The sequence below is a fragment of the Lissotriton vulgaris genome, chromosome 1_2 (assembly GCF_964263255.1).
Source record: "Lissotriton vulgaris chromosome 1_2, aLisVul1.2, whole genome shotgun sequence".
Classification (NCBI taxonomy): Eukaryota; Metazoa; Chordata; class Amphibia; order Caudata; family Salamandridae; genus Lissotriton; species Lissotriton vulgaris.
This window is the reverse complement of record NC_141686.1, coordinates 281,826,004-281,840,930: the sequence shown is the minus strand read 5'-3', so window position 1 is coordinate 281,840,930 and position 14,927 is coordinate 281,826,004. Positions and strand designations below refer to the sequence as shown.

Here is a 14,927-nt window from a genome sequence, read left to right as displayed (position 1 = left end):
TTAGCGGAATTCTAGCTTCATAAGGCAGCCAGTTTAGGGATTTTAAGACTAAGGGAGATGTGTGCATTTCGCTTGGTGCCTGTAACCAATCTGGCCACCGCGTTCAATGATGCCCTTAGTGGGGCCAGGATATATTTGGGGAGGCCACAGAGCGTATCACTGCCATAATCAAGCCTTGGCAAAACAAGCGCTTGGATCACTTGCTTGAAATCCGCTTGAGGTAGGTGTACAGTCTGGCAAATTAACAATGACTGCCCCCAGAGCACTTACATTCCATGCTTCTTTTTCAGGCTGTTCAAGTGCCTATTGACTCTATCAGCAGTAGCTAATTTAATGCCAACTATTAGCATTGTACAGGGAACATGTATGAGACCATTCAGACTGTTCTGGGGGAAGACGGGAGATGAATGTGTGGGAGGGAATTAGGCACCATGATAGGCTCAAAAGTATTGGTCAAGGCTGCAATTCTCACCCCAGGTATGTGGAATCCCCAGGTAACATTAGAGTACAGGTACCATGCAGCCTGCTTTGTCTTTTTGTTTTACTTGAGAAATTGCTCAAAAGATTGGGCATCTGAGGCCCTAGTGGCACTCCGTGCCCTGACAGGTACAGCTGTCTTAACCCTGTGCAACTAAAGTTTTCAGCAGCCTCCCCTTTTTTCCTGGCCAGTGTTGTGCTCAGTTGCATCTGAAATGATGCCTTATGCCTAGTTGGTCTATGTGGTTAACAAACACTGTTGTGTGGAGGCCATCCAACTTAATCACTGCTTGGGTTCTCTCCTTTCTGTGGAGAAACCTTAGATCTGTGGTGGGAGCTCACAGGACAGTAGAACCTCAGTACCACATTCTAATTTGAAGCCATGTACTACGCGAGTGTCTGTAAGGAGATTTCAAGAAGAGTATGACCAAGGCATGTGGTTGCAGTTGGCAGTGATGAGTAGGCATGGCTTATTACCTTATAAGATGACGAGCAGACTAGAGCAGAGGATGGATGTGCCTTGTAGCTTCTTTTGAAAGTTATTCTCTTAGCAAGTAGCTATACTGCAGCGCTGGGGAACCTGTGTATCGGGTATAGCCATGCTTTGGGCCTTTGTGTAGAGCTCCTTCATTGGAGACTAAAGTGGATGGAAGAGTACTGCTGCCTCCATTGCTTCTAGTGCACTGCATGCTTGTAGGGGCACCAGATACTTATTCATCTGCAGACGCCCTGATTCTGGGTCGGTATTTTGGAAGTAGCAAAACCGCTGCCTCACTGCCATCTACATAGAGGCATTCTGAGATATGTCCTCTGTGACTCGGGCCTAATTTAGAGTTTGGCGGATGGGTTACGCCTTTACAAATGCGTCTGATATCCCATCCACCTTATTAAAAGTGCCTTAGGATGTAATGCACTTGAATACCCTATATAACATATATATCATACCTCATATATAATCCATAAACCTATATATATGATCCATATACCTGATTGGCCTCAGGATTTTTTTACATTATCATTATTTTTTCTTACTTAATGCCTTGCTCAGCTACAACGATCAGAGCTCCAGATGTACCCATTGTATATAGAAAGTCAGATCTTACTTTCATATTAATAATACTGTTTGTCTTACAACATTTTTTCATAGAATTACTTCATAATTTAGAGGAGATGGTCTATTACTTGAATGCCCGACAGATATGGAAATTTGCCACCCACAGGACACATTAGAAATGTTTTTTCTTTATCTTATTCACATTGGGATGTCAGAAGCTTCACAAAGTATTGCTATAGAAAGACTGATGTTTTTCTCTGTCATTTATTTCTACAAGCTTTACACTTCATCTCCTTATAGGATACACGCTTGCTTAAAAAAGTAAAAGTAAGTGTTTCCCTCATTTAGGCAGCTGAAGTGAGTGTTCTACTCTGCACGCCTTTTGCAAGTGTTACATTTTTTATTAATCTATTAGAATTCAAGGAAAAACGTTAAAGTTGTGAAATAGTTTTCTCTGTTTTCTCCCAAAGCCAGTGTTCTTTTTCTTAATGTCTTAATGTTCTTTACTGTAGTAAATGAACGTTTCACAGAAAGGCAGGGGTTAGGTTAGTCGAGTTCAGCACCATCTGTCTTGGGCCTCCAGTTATTGCCTGCTCCCTGTTCTTCTTTCCTCAGTCATCATGACCTGGGTCCATTTTGGCAGACTCTTGAAGGAATGTGCTGTGGGCACACAGTAAATGTGAAAGTGTGCCTGTTTATACTGCAGGAGTATGTATGCTCGGTGCTTGCTGGACACCATTTTTATAATCTTAAGGTGTTTCTACCTCTACCACAAACTGGTGTCTTTTCCCATGGATTGGATATCAGAAGAAGTTCCGAACCACTAGTAAAAAATTGCCTGTTGATAACCCTATGTCTTCTTTTACAGGAAGCGTATATGCCAGATTGAGGAGGGAGAACTGGGGACCCTGCACCCCTTCTACAGTCACATCTGTCAGCAATGGATGGCCTTTATGGGCCAGCTGGGTAGGTACTGCTGTATGCCAGACTGCAGTACACGCGGTTTCCTGTTTTGTATCACTCCTCTTGTTTCCTATTTGTCTGTTTTGTTGTCTACTGGTATATCCTGCAACCCTTTCCTCCAGCCTTTTGGGGTATCCTTTGCTTCATACCATGGCGCTGGAACATTTTTTAATAGCAACAAGCTATATTATAAGTGTACATAAATAGGTATAATGCTATATGTATTATGTTCCTTTATATCAAACATTTAAGTAGCTGTGATAATTCACTACTCAAATTACACATCAGTGCAATCTACAGTTACACAGCAATTGACCAAAGTAACAATAAGTTACATTCCTTTACTTCATTTATAATTTTACTCAACATGCAAATGGCAAGGAAAATAGTTTTTCTGATTAAAAAAGAGGAAAGTGTAGAAATAGTTAGAAAATTTAAGCATAGACTGAACTGACTGCTAACGGATGCATTACCTTTTCATGTTTGGCAAGATTACCACACTCCATTATCAGTTGTGTCCCATTTATTAAAGCCCTTGGGGATCTATCAATCAATCAATCACGTCATTTGTATAGCGCACTACTCACCCGGGAGGGTCTCAAGGCATTGGGGGAGGGGAAAGTTACTGCTCGAACAGCCAGGTCTTGAGCTGCTTCCTGAAGGCGAGATGGTCTTGGGTTCGCCGAAGGTGGGTGGGGAGGGAGTTCCACGTCTTGGCTGCCAGGTAGGAGAAGGATCTTCCTCCGGCGGTGGTTCTGCGGATGCGTGGTATGGTGGCGAGTGTGTGGCCGGTCGATCGTAGCTGGCGGGTGGGCGTGTAGAAGGTCATGCGGTCGTTGAGGTACTTGGGGCCCAGGTCGTGGAGAGCCTTGTGTGCGTGGGTGAGGAGTCTGAACGTGATTCTCTTGCTGACGGGGAGCCAGTGCAGGTCTCTCAGGTGTCCGGTGATGTGGCTGTGTCGGGGGATGTCGAGGATGAGTCGGGCGGAGGCGTTCTGGATGCGTTGGAGTCTTTTTTGAAGTTTCGCTGTGGTTCTGGCGTAGAGGGTGTTCCCGTAGTCCAGTCGGCTGGTGACGAGTGCCTGGGTGAAGGTCTTCCTGGTTTCCGCGGGGATCCATCTGAAGATCTTGCGGAGCATGCGCAGGGTGTTGAAGCACGAGGATGAGACGGCGTTGACTTGTCTGGTCATTGACAGGGAGGAGTCCAGGATGAAGCCCAGGTTGCGTGCGTGGTCCGTCGGTTTGGGAGCGGTGCCCAGGGCCGGGGGCCACCAGGAGTCGTCCCAGGCGGAGGGTGATGATCCCAGGATGAGGACTTCCGTCTTGTCAGAGTTCAGTTTAAGGCGGCTGTTCCTCATCCAGTCGGCGACGTCTTTCCTCCCTTCGTGTAGGTTGGCTCTGGCGGTGGTGGGGTCGCTGGTGAGGGAAAGGATGAGCTGGGTGTCGTTGGCGTAGGAGATGATGTTGAGGTTGTGCTGGCGTGCGATGGCTGCGAGGGGGCTCATGTAGATGTTGAAGAGGGTTGGGCTGAGTGAAGATCCTTGTGGGATCTGAAACTCTTACATTTAGACAAAGTGTCAAAAGTGGAGTCTGTTTAAATTTGTAATAACCACTACATTTGATGAGGAGTTAAGAAGCATGTGCATCCTAAGCTGCTGCTTCTTGTGCGCCCAAGATGTTTAACACCTCAGTACTTCTCTCATGCTCTGGGTGACTGGAGGTCTTTCTCTGAGCTTGCTGTGGTTCTTAGTACCTGCTTTTTGCTTTTTCTTAGGATGGTTTCCAGCTTCTCTGCCCCCATCAACTTTCAGGCACTCTTTTATGCTGGACGGGATGTTTGTTGGGGGGGAGGGATAGTGGTGCATGCTACATAGATCTGGATTATATGCCATAATGTGCATGTCAGAGATGCACAGCAGACATTTACCTAAGCAACATCATACTTAAAATCATGACCTCGTATCAGTAGTGGAAAGGTCCAATGCTCTAAACATGGAGGAACCCTATTAATCAACAAAAAGCTTATTAATCCACATTTACATGTAGGTCATTTGGAGAAAAAGGGAAGGGGGATGTTACGAGGAGCAGAGATTGTTGTAGAAGGGTATTTTTATATATAATTTGGACTTGCAGGGCCATGACCTAGAAACCAATAACAGAGTGGTATTGTACCCCAGTTGAGTAGGTTATTTATTCCTTTTCAGAGTGATTTCTTCCGGCTGCTTGAGATGCTTTCCACCTATGTTGCTGGAATCTATGCAGTGTGCCTATCACCAGAACTTGCTCAAAGGTGCCTCCTGGCCTGAGGGGGTGCCAGGCTTCATTCATAGTTGCCTTTGGGACCAAGAATACCAGACAGATGGCTGTTGGAAGCAGCAAAGAATACCAAAGCGTTTTCCTAGGTGCCTTCTAGGCCTTTGGGTACTAGATCATGCTTCAAAGTTTATCCTCTTGTTAGGCTATATTATGTTATTTATATTTGTAAAGCACACTGTAGGAGAGTAGGGTCTGCAATCGTATGATCACCACAGATTTTTGCTTTTTGCTTCACTGGTTTACGACTTTCCTGGCTGTGGGCCTGCTAATCAGACCCACAGCCTAGCTGTTCTCTCACTAAATTGACACGTGTACCTTAGGTGCATTTACCAATTGGTACTGGGCCACCTTATCAGACCCTGTAACTCAGGGCATAGGTGTACCCAGGGCCTACCAGGGGCTGCAGCATGTATTATGCCACCCCTGGCTGGCCATCTAAATCTGACACAACTGGCTGCACGACAGCTGGGGCAAGGTGGTGTAATCACCCTTTGCTTTAGATATAGTATACCCATAGTTGCCTTTGGGACCAAGAATACCAGACAAGCCGGTACTTGTTTTGGTACTCTGCAGTGTCTTCGTCCAATCTTCAAGTTCTTCGATGCGGAGACTAGACAGATCATTGTTCAAGCCCTGGTTCTTACCAGACTGGACTATGCTAGTTCCCTGTTCTTGGGCCTAAACCAGGCTGAGCTATCCCGCCTTCAGAGGGTTCAGAACGCGGCGGCTAGGATGCTTGTTGGCCTTCCAAAGTTTGTTTCGGCACGTCGGACCATTCAGGATCTTCATTGGCTGCCGGTGGGGCAGAGAATTAAGTTTAAAGCTTTGTGCTTAACTTTTAAAATTCTCAAAACAGCCTCCCCTCCTATCCTTGCACATACCATCCAGTACTATGTCCCTGCTAGAGCTCTTCGCTCTGCCGGATCTAATCTGGCTATCGTGCCACGTTTTAAAAAATCTAGGATGGGTGGCCGCTCTTTTTCAGTGATGGCAGCATCCCTTTGGAACTCTCTGCCTGCTCCATTGCGCTCCATTCCTGAGTTGCTTCCTTTCAGGAAGGCACTTAAAACCTTCCTTTTTGCCACAATTTAGGCCTTTTTTCCCCATTGCTTATCCTCTCCTTTTTTTCTGTCGTGTTGTGTTATTATTCTCCAAGCGCCGGGACGCCACTTTGCTGCAGCATCCGTGCGCTATACAAAAACCATATAACATAACATAACATAACATATCTAAACCTAAAATGGACACATATATTCCTATCAGTCACTCCTATGGCAGGCCTTATCAATCCTGAAGGCAGAGTGCTTGGAATTATGTGAGATGGTGCTCTGGCATGAGCTGAGCCCGTTTGCAGCTTGCGGAACCAAGTCCTAATAGCTGTTCCATGATAACGCGTACCATATACTCTTAAGTGCATTATAATCCTCGCGGTTATATGCCAACTCTGGTATCGCTTTATCAAAACATGTCGAGTAAGGTGTCATATGAATTGGAATACTAACCCCTCGCCAATTCTGGCGACGGGGTTAGCATTCCACCCTTTTAGAGGGACACGACATGTATGTAACTGTGAACCCCGGTTAAAGTTAGCTCAAGCCTCAGCATCACAAAATGGATGCTGCCACCACAGACACAAGTCTGACCTCCTGCTGCTGGGAGTCCTTCCAGCGAGGGAGGCTTGGAGAAAGGGTTTCCTGTCAGGGGCGGTGCTAGCACCATCCCAGACAGGGTTTTGTGTATCCTGGGTAGGCAAGGCTTTAGAGGAAGGTGACTGCAAGTGGCACCCCGGTGCTCACTATGTATAGGCCGGCTAGAACCAGTTCCAGGGGCACACCAGCCCCTGAGCTGGGGAAAGTCCGGCATGGGAGAGGGGTGTAACCACCCCCCTTCCTGGTCCCACCCATGGGCAGGACCTAGTCGCGTGCCAGCCCCTTACCTTAGTATAAAGATAGGAGCGGGCCCCCTTCCCAAATTAGATAATTCCGAATCTTGACTACTTTCCACGAAAGAACTCTTGAACTAGTTCTGAAGACTCTCCCTTGTGGCTAAGGAGTAGCCACCCTGCATCAGCGGGCACCATCCAAGCGCATTGCGGTTTGCTGTAAGTCTCTCCTCCAGATCAAGACTGCCCAGCTCGACGAGAACCGGCTTTCCTGGCACCTCTGACCTCTACCTACATCTTCAGCTCAGCTGAGACCCGTGGGTGTGACGAGACCTCGAGGGACCGGCCATCTTCAGGACTGCACAACGCTTGCCCAGCACGACCGCCGAGGGATCCTCGAGTGAGTGCTTTGGGGTTTGAGAAGCCCCGACCCTGAGCAGCTCCAGCACCGAAGACCAGCCCCCCAGCCTCCACGAGATCTGCGTGGGGCCCTTCTGCTCTTTGCTGCTCACCGCGTTGTCCAGGTCACTTGCCCGTTGGCTAGTGGCCCTCCTGACGACGAACCACGACGACAACACCACTGGTCTGGTTGCTCCAGACTGGCCCTTGCTCCCCTCCAACAGAGGAGCACCCCGGACCCTCCTGGTCCACTCCAGACGCCATCTTGAGTCCACCGCGTGGGCTTGACTTTGCCAAGGTTTGTTGCCCAAATCCTGGGTCCAGCATCGCCGACAGCAGAGACCTTCGTGGGACAGCTCGCACCTCCATCCTGGTCGCCGACAACGCCTCCTGGTCCGAGAGACTGCAGAGCCCAGCGTCGCCCACTCACCTGGTCGAGGTGACTTCGTCCGGTGCCATCCTGGTGCCCACCTGATCACTGGCTAGTGATCCAGAACTTGGTCCCCTCTCCTTACAGGTATCCATCTTCATCGATCCAGGCTTGGATCCCATCGAACTTCAATACTGGTCGCCTGCCAACAACTTCTTCTTTCAGGCTCCATAGACTGCAACGAGGATTCCCGACGTCTTTTGAGACCTATGCAGCCGCAGCCCCTGGGCTAGGTAACCTAAGCACTTCGTGCTCCAGCATAGTCTAACTATCCAAGGGTCCAGATCCTTTTTCGTTTCAGCTCTACCTAGTCGGATTCGTCCGATAACACTAACTTTACGAAATCTAGCATCCATAGACTTTGTCCCGCATCCCGCGTGAGAGTGCACACTCTGCACCCGATCCCCCTAGGCCTCCTGCTAGTAATCTGAAGGTTCAGTAGTCCAGTCCTAGCGATCCTAAAGCCTATGAGAGTAGTACTTACCTGCTAGTAATTTCGCATTCCACTTTTAGAGTATATGGTTTTTCGTGCCCCTCGGGCATTTGTGTAAATTGTGCGACTTTCAGTATTTCTTTAAGAGCTTTGTATTGTGCTTAGCACCCTGTCCTCATAAAGAGTCCAGGGTTGTTGTGTTCTAAATAAATATACTTTTATTTTCATAACAACTTGTGTGGTGTCCTTTTACTTGGTGTTCAAGGGGTATATGTGATGGTATAACAGCTGGCTTAACACGCCCTCTAGAGTCTAGCCTAATGACTGCTCTTGTCCATGCTACTAGGATAGCTGGTCTACGGTTGACTTACAACCAATCATCAATAAGGGTTGTTTGGACTGATACAAAGTGCTCACTAGAATAGTGAACATTATATATCAGGCAACTTCCCACACACACCACCACCCATGAGGGTATCCTGGTACTTCGCAGGCGTGCAAGGTTAGCCTCTAAAGGGGGACTTACTCAAAGAGTCAGGTCTTTAGCTGCTTATGGAAAAAGAGAGGAAGAAGACTCTGGTGCAGAGAGGGAGCATGGTCCATGCTTTGGTAGCGATGTATGAGGAGGCTTCCCCTCTGGATCTGCTTTTAGCAAGAGTCCGACCAAGCGTAGGTGCCTTGAGGGTAGGTGGAAATGTATGTGGCTGTTCTGGTAGGCTGTGCATGATTTATGAAGAATTTTGTATATGTGAATGAGGAGCTCGAATTGTGTGTGCTTGTGTATTGGGATCCAATGTAGCATTCTCAGGTGTGGAATGCTGAGAGCCTAGCATGAGAAGTTGAGGATGAGTCTGGCTCTGTGTTCTGGGTAGTCTGTAGTCTATACGTTCGTTCGTTGCTTGTTGATTCTTGCGTAGAGGCACTTCCCATAGTCTAGTCTACTGGTTATGATGGCTTAGGTTATGTTTTTTGGTGTTGTTCAGTACACACATGGAGATGTTTTTCCGCATCCTCAGGGTGACTGTGTTGACCTGGGTGGACATGTTCAGTTTGTTGTCAATGATGATCCCAAGGTTTCTTGCTTGTGGCCGGTGGGCAGGACCAAGGTGTATAACCTACCAGGTGAAGTCCATTGGGAGGCATCTTATTTGAAGATTAGCACCTGGGTTTTGACCGAGTACAGTTTAATATGGTTGGACTTCATTCAGGTCACTTCGGTCATGCATGTGGGGAAGTTTTCCTAATTCTGGGATGTTGGTCTGTGAGAGTCCGTATCAGTTGCTTCTCACCGGTGTAGGATACGATGTTGATGTCATTGATGATTAAGTTTATGTTCTCCCTTCAGTTAGTTAGTAGCAGATCCATTGGATCGCGGGCTCTTGAATGCCACTTTTGTGCAGTGGTCTAATCATGATTGGGTGGGAGACCATATTGAAGGCTGATGAGAGGTCCAGTGGGATGAGGGTCTTGGTTTCTCCTTTGTCCAGGATCCTCTGGATGTCATCTTTTGCTGCGATAAGTCTGTCTCTGTGCTGTGGTTGAATCTGAAGTCTTATTGTGTGGTGTTGAGTAGCTGGTGGGTGGTGAGATGACCTCCTAGGGGTCTATTGATTGCTTTTTTTAGGAGCTTGGCTGGATTTGGTAGGAGAGTTGGTACTTAGCAAATTTGGTAATTTCTTCTTTAGGAGAGCAGTGACCGTTGCATACCTCCAGGAATATTGTTTTGTCAATGGAGGTGTTGAGGATGGGCGTGAAGGCTGTGCTAATGGGGGTGAATCCTTTGTTGAAGGCAGGTGTCTGTTGAGGCCCTGGAGTGGAGGAATTTCATGATAATGGGGTTTTCTCTGTGGTCACGGTGTTCCATTTGGTCAAGGTGTCTTCTTCGTATGTGATCTTTAGACTGTGGTGATGTGGCTAGGGTCAGGCTGATTATTGAAGTTTTCATAAATGGCCGTGATTTTGCTACTGAAGTTCGATAGGTTGCTTCACATTTCTTGTATTGGGATGATGTTGCTGGCAGTGGCAGCTGCGATTTTGAAGCCTTAGATAGAACTAGAAGATCTCTTTGCTGCTGTTAGAGCTGGCATTGATGCTGTCTGATGAAGTGTGCTACTTGGTTTCCCAGATTCCTTGGGGTAAGGTCTCAGGGAGGATTTAGAGGTGTGTTTATCTGTGCCTTCTTAACTTCTTCTCTATCCACGTTCAAGCTGTTTGCAGTATTGTTTGGATAGTTTGAGTTCTGTGTAACACATGGCCTGGGTACTTGTTCTTGCTGGTTTGCTCTGTTTTTTATGGGGCCAATGTGATTAAAATTTCTGATGTTGTTTGGCATGATGCTGGTGTGATCTTGTGAGTTCTGGGAGAGGGCTGAAGCCCAGCCTTCTCTGCTACGTTTTCCCAGCATTGATGGAGTAGGCATGTGACGATTGCTTGACTGTGGTGCAGTATGTATATTGTGAAACTTGCAAGAGCGTGGTCAGTCCAGGTGATAGGTGTAGGTTTGTTAAATGTGATATCTAAAAGAAACATGTTAGATATAGATTCCTTACCTTAGAATTACCCCAAGCCTCAGACTGGATCCGTAAAGTTTTTTTGTCCGCCGTACCTCTGCGCGTCGGAAGGTGGTGTTGGTCGGGCCCACGTCCGTCGTTGGCGTCGTGTTGCCGGGATGACGTTGCGGCAGCTACTTACATGCCGTCCTCGCGCGCTGACTTCAGTTCTTTATTTTTCCGCGCCAGCCAGCGCAGATCCGGAAAGAGTGGTGTGATTAGGACTCACTCTCGGGCGGCGCCGACCCTCCCAAGATGGCCGCCACCGCCGAAACCGGAAGTGCGGTTGGTGCTCTAGTGCCCAACAAGGAAACCAGCAGCTGGAACACCTGAAAAGCTCGACGGGCGCGGAGAACGGCGTTCGGTGATCTCGGAGCAGGAGGAGGAGGAAAACTCCACCTGACTGGAGGACAAGCAGCAGAGCGCTGCCTGGAGTGAGCCACCAGAGGACACGAGGGCGGTGTGTAGCAACGGAGCAGACGGGGAGCCCAAAGACAGCAAGGAGTGGACGACGAGGGAAAACAGCTCCAGGAGCACCACGCTCGGGACCAGTGCACTCCCCGACGGCGAGGAGGCTTGGTCTCCGGCCACCACGGCCCAGGAGGGTCGTGACAGCAGGCAAGTACCCGCTGCATGTTCGGGACTTGTAGGGGGGCTGTGGGCTCGCATACGGGGGCGTCACTAAAGTCACCCATTGTTTTTCCCTCACCTTAGGCACAGAAAAATAGGGACTGGTGATGGTACACCCCCCCTCTTCTGTTTAGTGCTTTAAATGGAAGCCTGAGCCCGTGTTTTTTTTTCTCTTTTCTTTTGGGTCCACCCTCGGCCACTACGACAAGAAGCTGCGGAGAGAAAGACAAGAAGTCCACAGAGAAGACCCCACGCCTACACTGTGTTTATTTCCCTATTGACTGTCTATTGTGTTGCTGTCTGGACTCTCCTAAGATTCAGAAACTAGTATACTGAGGTTCTACAAATAAACCACAAACACCAACCCATATAGTCTGGACTATTTTAGTATCAGAAAGGTGGGAGGGGTGACCGATCCTTAAGACTTGCCGACCACAAGTGGTACCTCCATTCACTTTTCAACTGACTTTTTCACAGCTTTTGTCGACTTCTTTTTTGAGTCTATAGACTCCTGGTGCATTAGGGATGCCCGGTTTCAAGGCATGCAGTTCCTGTAACCGAATGATGTTGGTGACGGACCTGCACCGAGTGTGTAGTGTGGCCATGACCCCAAGTCGTGCTCCGACTGCCAGTCGATGGCGCCGAAGACTTTGCGGGAGCTGTCCCGAAAGCTGCTTGAGCGCCGGCAGTTGGCTCTATGCCATTCGAGGTCCCGGTCGCGAGGGAGGTCAAGGGTCCGGTCGCTGTGCTGCCACCACCGCTCGTCCAAGTCATCGAAGGTGTTTAAACCGGCTGCGAGCTCTTCGGAGCCCCTGTTGCCGTTTAATGAGGCCCTCACTGACGTCCTTTTGGGCACATGGTCGAGGCCCAACACGGGGCTCCTGAGGGCAGGATGAACGCCCGGCTCTGGACGACCCCACTTTCCTCTCCCAACACCTCACGCTGGAGAGCTTGGTGGTTCAAGCTTACACTTCCAAGAGCGCTTTCCCTACCACTCTACCGGAAAGGGAATTCAAGAAGCTGGACCATCTTGGGAAGAAGATTTTCTCTTCCGCCAGGTTAGGACTGCGGTAGTTAAACACCACATGTCTCCTGGGCTGTTATTCCCACTCTGTGTCGGATACGGTTGCGCAGGTGCTGCCTCAGTGTCCGGAGGAGGCCCGGACAGTGCTCTCCCAGGCTGTCGCCGCCGGGAGAGACGCAGCCACGTTTGCCATCCGTTGTGGGCAGGACACCGCCGACTTTCTGGGCAGGACCATTTCAACGTCAGTAGTGCTTCGTCGCTATGCCTGGATGAGATCGACTGGCTTTTCGTGGGATGTCCAGAACACCTTGATGGACATGCACTTTAATGGCCGTTGCCTTTTTTGGCGACAAAGCAGACAACGCTCTGGAGTGTTTCAAGGACTCACAGGCTATGGCCAAGTCCTTGGGCCTCTCCACCCGCCCTGTACAGTCTGCTTTTTGCTCCTTTCGTGGCTACGGAAGGGGTGCCCAGCTACGTCCCACCCAGAGCCACAAGCAGCAACAAGTTACCCCAGCTTCGAGCTGCCGGGGATGTGGAAACAACCTTCCTGGTTCCGGGGGCCAGCGGACGGGCAAGTCCACCACCCCCTCTGCAGCAGGCTCCAAACCTTCCTAGTCTGACATTTCAGGCCCATCAAATTCGCCATCACCTCCCCCACTGGCGCACCATCACGTCGGACAGGTGGGTTTTGCAGATAGTCCGAAGGGGCTACTCCCTCCCCTTCGAGGCTACCCCTCCAGCCATGCCACCACGATACCACCACATTTCGGAGGATCATCTGGCACTTCTCCAGCAGGAAGTTCTGACTCTTTTGGCCAAGGGAGCCATCAAGAGCGTTCCTGTCCCAGAAGTAGGTCGGGGTTGTGATTCCCACTACTTTCTGGTCCCCAAGAAGGACAAGTGCCTGCGTCCTATCTTGGATCTCGGGAACGTCAACCACTTCTTCCGGAAGTAGAAGTTCAAGATGTTGACGCTTGCTCAGGTCTCGTCTCCCCTCGACCCGGAAGACTGGATGGTAGCGTTGAACTTGCAGGACGCTTATTTCTACATCCCCGTCCTACCGGCTCACCGGCGTTACCTGTGGTTCACAGAAGGCCACGAGCATTTTCAGTTTACCGTGCTCCCCTTGGCCTTACCAATGCCCCTCGGGTGTTCACAAAAGTGGTCGCAGATCAGGGGTTTCAGTCTTCCCCTATCTCGATGACTGGCTGTTGAATGCAGGCTCGCCCCAGGCAGTCGTCTTCCACCTCCAAAGTACGGCAGACCTCCTGCATTCATTGGGGTTCACTAGCAACATGCAGAAGTCACACCTGACTCTCCCTCAGAAGCTCCTTTCCATCAGAGCAGTTCTGGACACGTCGCAGTTTCGGGTTTATCCTCCCGAGCAGCGAGTCTGGGATATTTGGGCTATGATTCCGATCCTTCATCCTCTATCCCAGGTTTCGGTCAGACTGACCCTGAGGCTGCTGGGCCTCATGGCCTCTTGCATCCTGCTGGAGGATCATGCCAGATGGTATATGCGGGCTCCGCCTGGGACCTGAAATTCCAGTAGGCGATCTCAGAGGGCACTGCACGTGAATTGCAGTGGTTGCTCACGAACCTGGATTGGGTCAAAGGCAGATTCCTTTCCCTTCCCCAACCAGAACACACAGTGATGACAGACTCTTCCCTTCTGGGATGGGCGGCCACATCGGAGAGGCAGAGATCAGAGGCATCTGGTCTCTGGCGGAGTCCGAGCTCCACATCAGCCTTCTGGAGCTTCGGGCGATTCATCTTGCACTGAAAGCATTCCTTCCCTCTGTCCGGGGAAGAGTAGTGCAGGTGTTCACCGACGACATCACCCCCATGTGGTACTCCAACAAACAGGGTGGGGTGGGGTCGTGGACAGTATGTCAGGAGGACACTGTGTCACTATGTCTCCGGACATGCTGGAACATTAGGGTTTATCCCTGGTGGTTCAACACCTGGCAGGTTCCCTGAACACCAGGGCGAACTCACCCCCAGGTGCATGATGGATCACAAATGGTGTCTTCATTCGGAGGTGGTGCAAGGTCTCTTTTATCAGTGGGGAGAGCCTTGGTTATATCTATTCACCACCGAAGAGAATGCGCAATGTCAGCAATTCTGCGTGTTGGAATTTCCAATGCGGCACTCACTCAACGACGCTTTTCGGTGCGAGTGGAGTTGCGGTCTGTTGTACGCCTTTCCTCCTATACCACTTCTGCCCTGAGTGCTTAAGAAGATCAGGCGCGACCGGGCCCAAGTCATTCTTTTGGCTCCGCATCGGGCACAATAAGTCTTGTATTCCGAGCTGCTCAACATGGCCATCGATCCTCTGATCCGTCTGCCTCTTCGGGAGGATGTTCTGTCGCAGCAGTAGGGGACAGTCCTCCACCCAAACCTGTCCAGCCTCCACCTCCTTACGTGGAGATTGAGCAGCAGCAGTTGACGTCATTTTACCTGCCTCCCGAAGTCTGCAATGTAATCTTGGCAGCCAGGCATCCTTCCACTAAGATGCTATAAGCCTGTTAGTGTAACACATTTTTGGCCTGGTGCACAGCAAAGGCTGTGGATCCCCTCTCTGCCCCTCTTTCTGAGGTACTCTTGTTCCTCCTTTTTCTGGCTCTGCTCTGGGCACTATAAAGGGCTATCTCTCGGCCATCTCTACCTTCCTTCGGCTTCCCGATCAGCCTTCTCTTTTCAAGTTTCCGTTTGTAAATAGGTTTCTGAAAGGTATAACTCCCCTCTTCCTATCATTCCTTTTGTTA

The 14,927-nt window shown here is 49.6% G+C and overlaps 1 protein-coding gene across 7 annotated transcripts in view; it reads left to right on the top strand.

Moving 5' to 3' along the window:
• The window catches only part of SZT2 (SZT2 subunit of KICSTOR complex), a 1,033,029-nt gene that overhangs the window by 743,523 nt on the left and 274,579 nt on the right, over positions 1 to 14,927 (top strand). For all 7 annotated transcript variants that reach the window (XM_086953216.1, XM_086953214.1, XM_086953218.1 and 4 more), the window contains one exon: positions 2,400 to 2,497. In XM_086953216.1, coding sequence (XP_086809342.1) covers positions 2,400 to 2,497 — 98 coding nt within the window. The remainder of the gene's footprint in view (positions 1 to 2,399; positions 2,498 to 14,927) is intronic.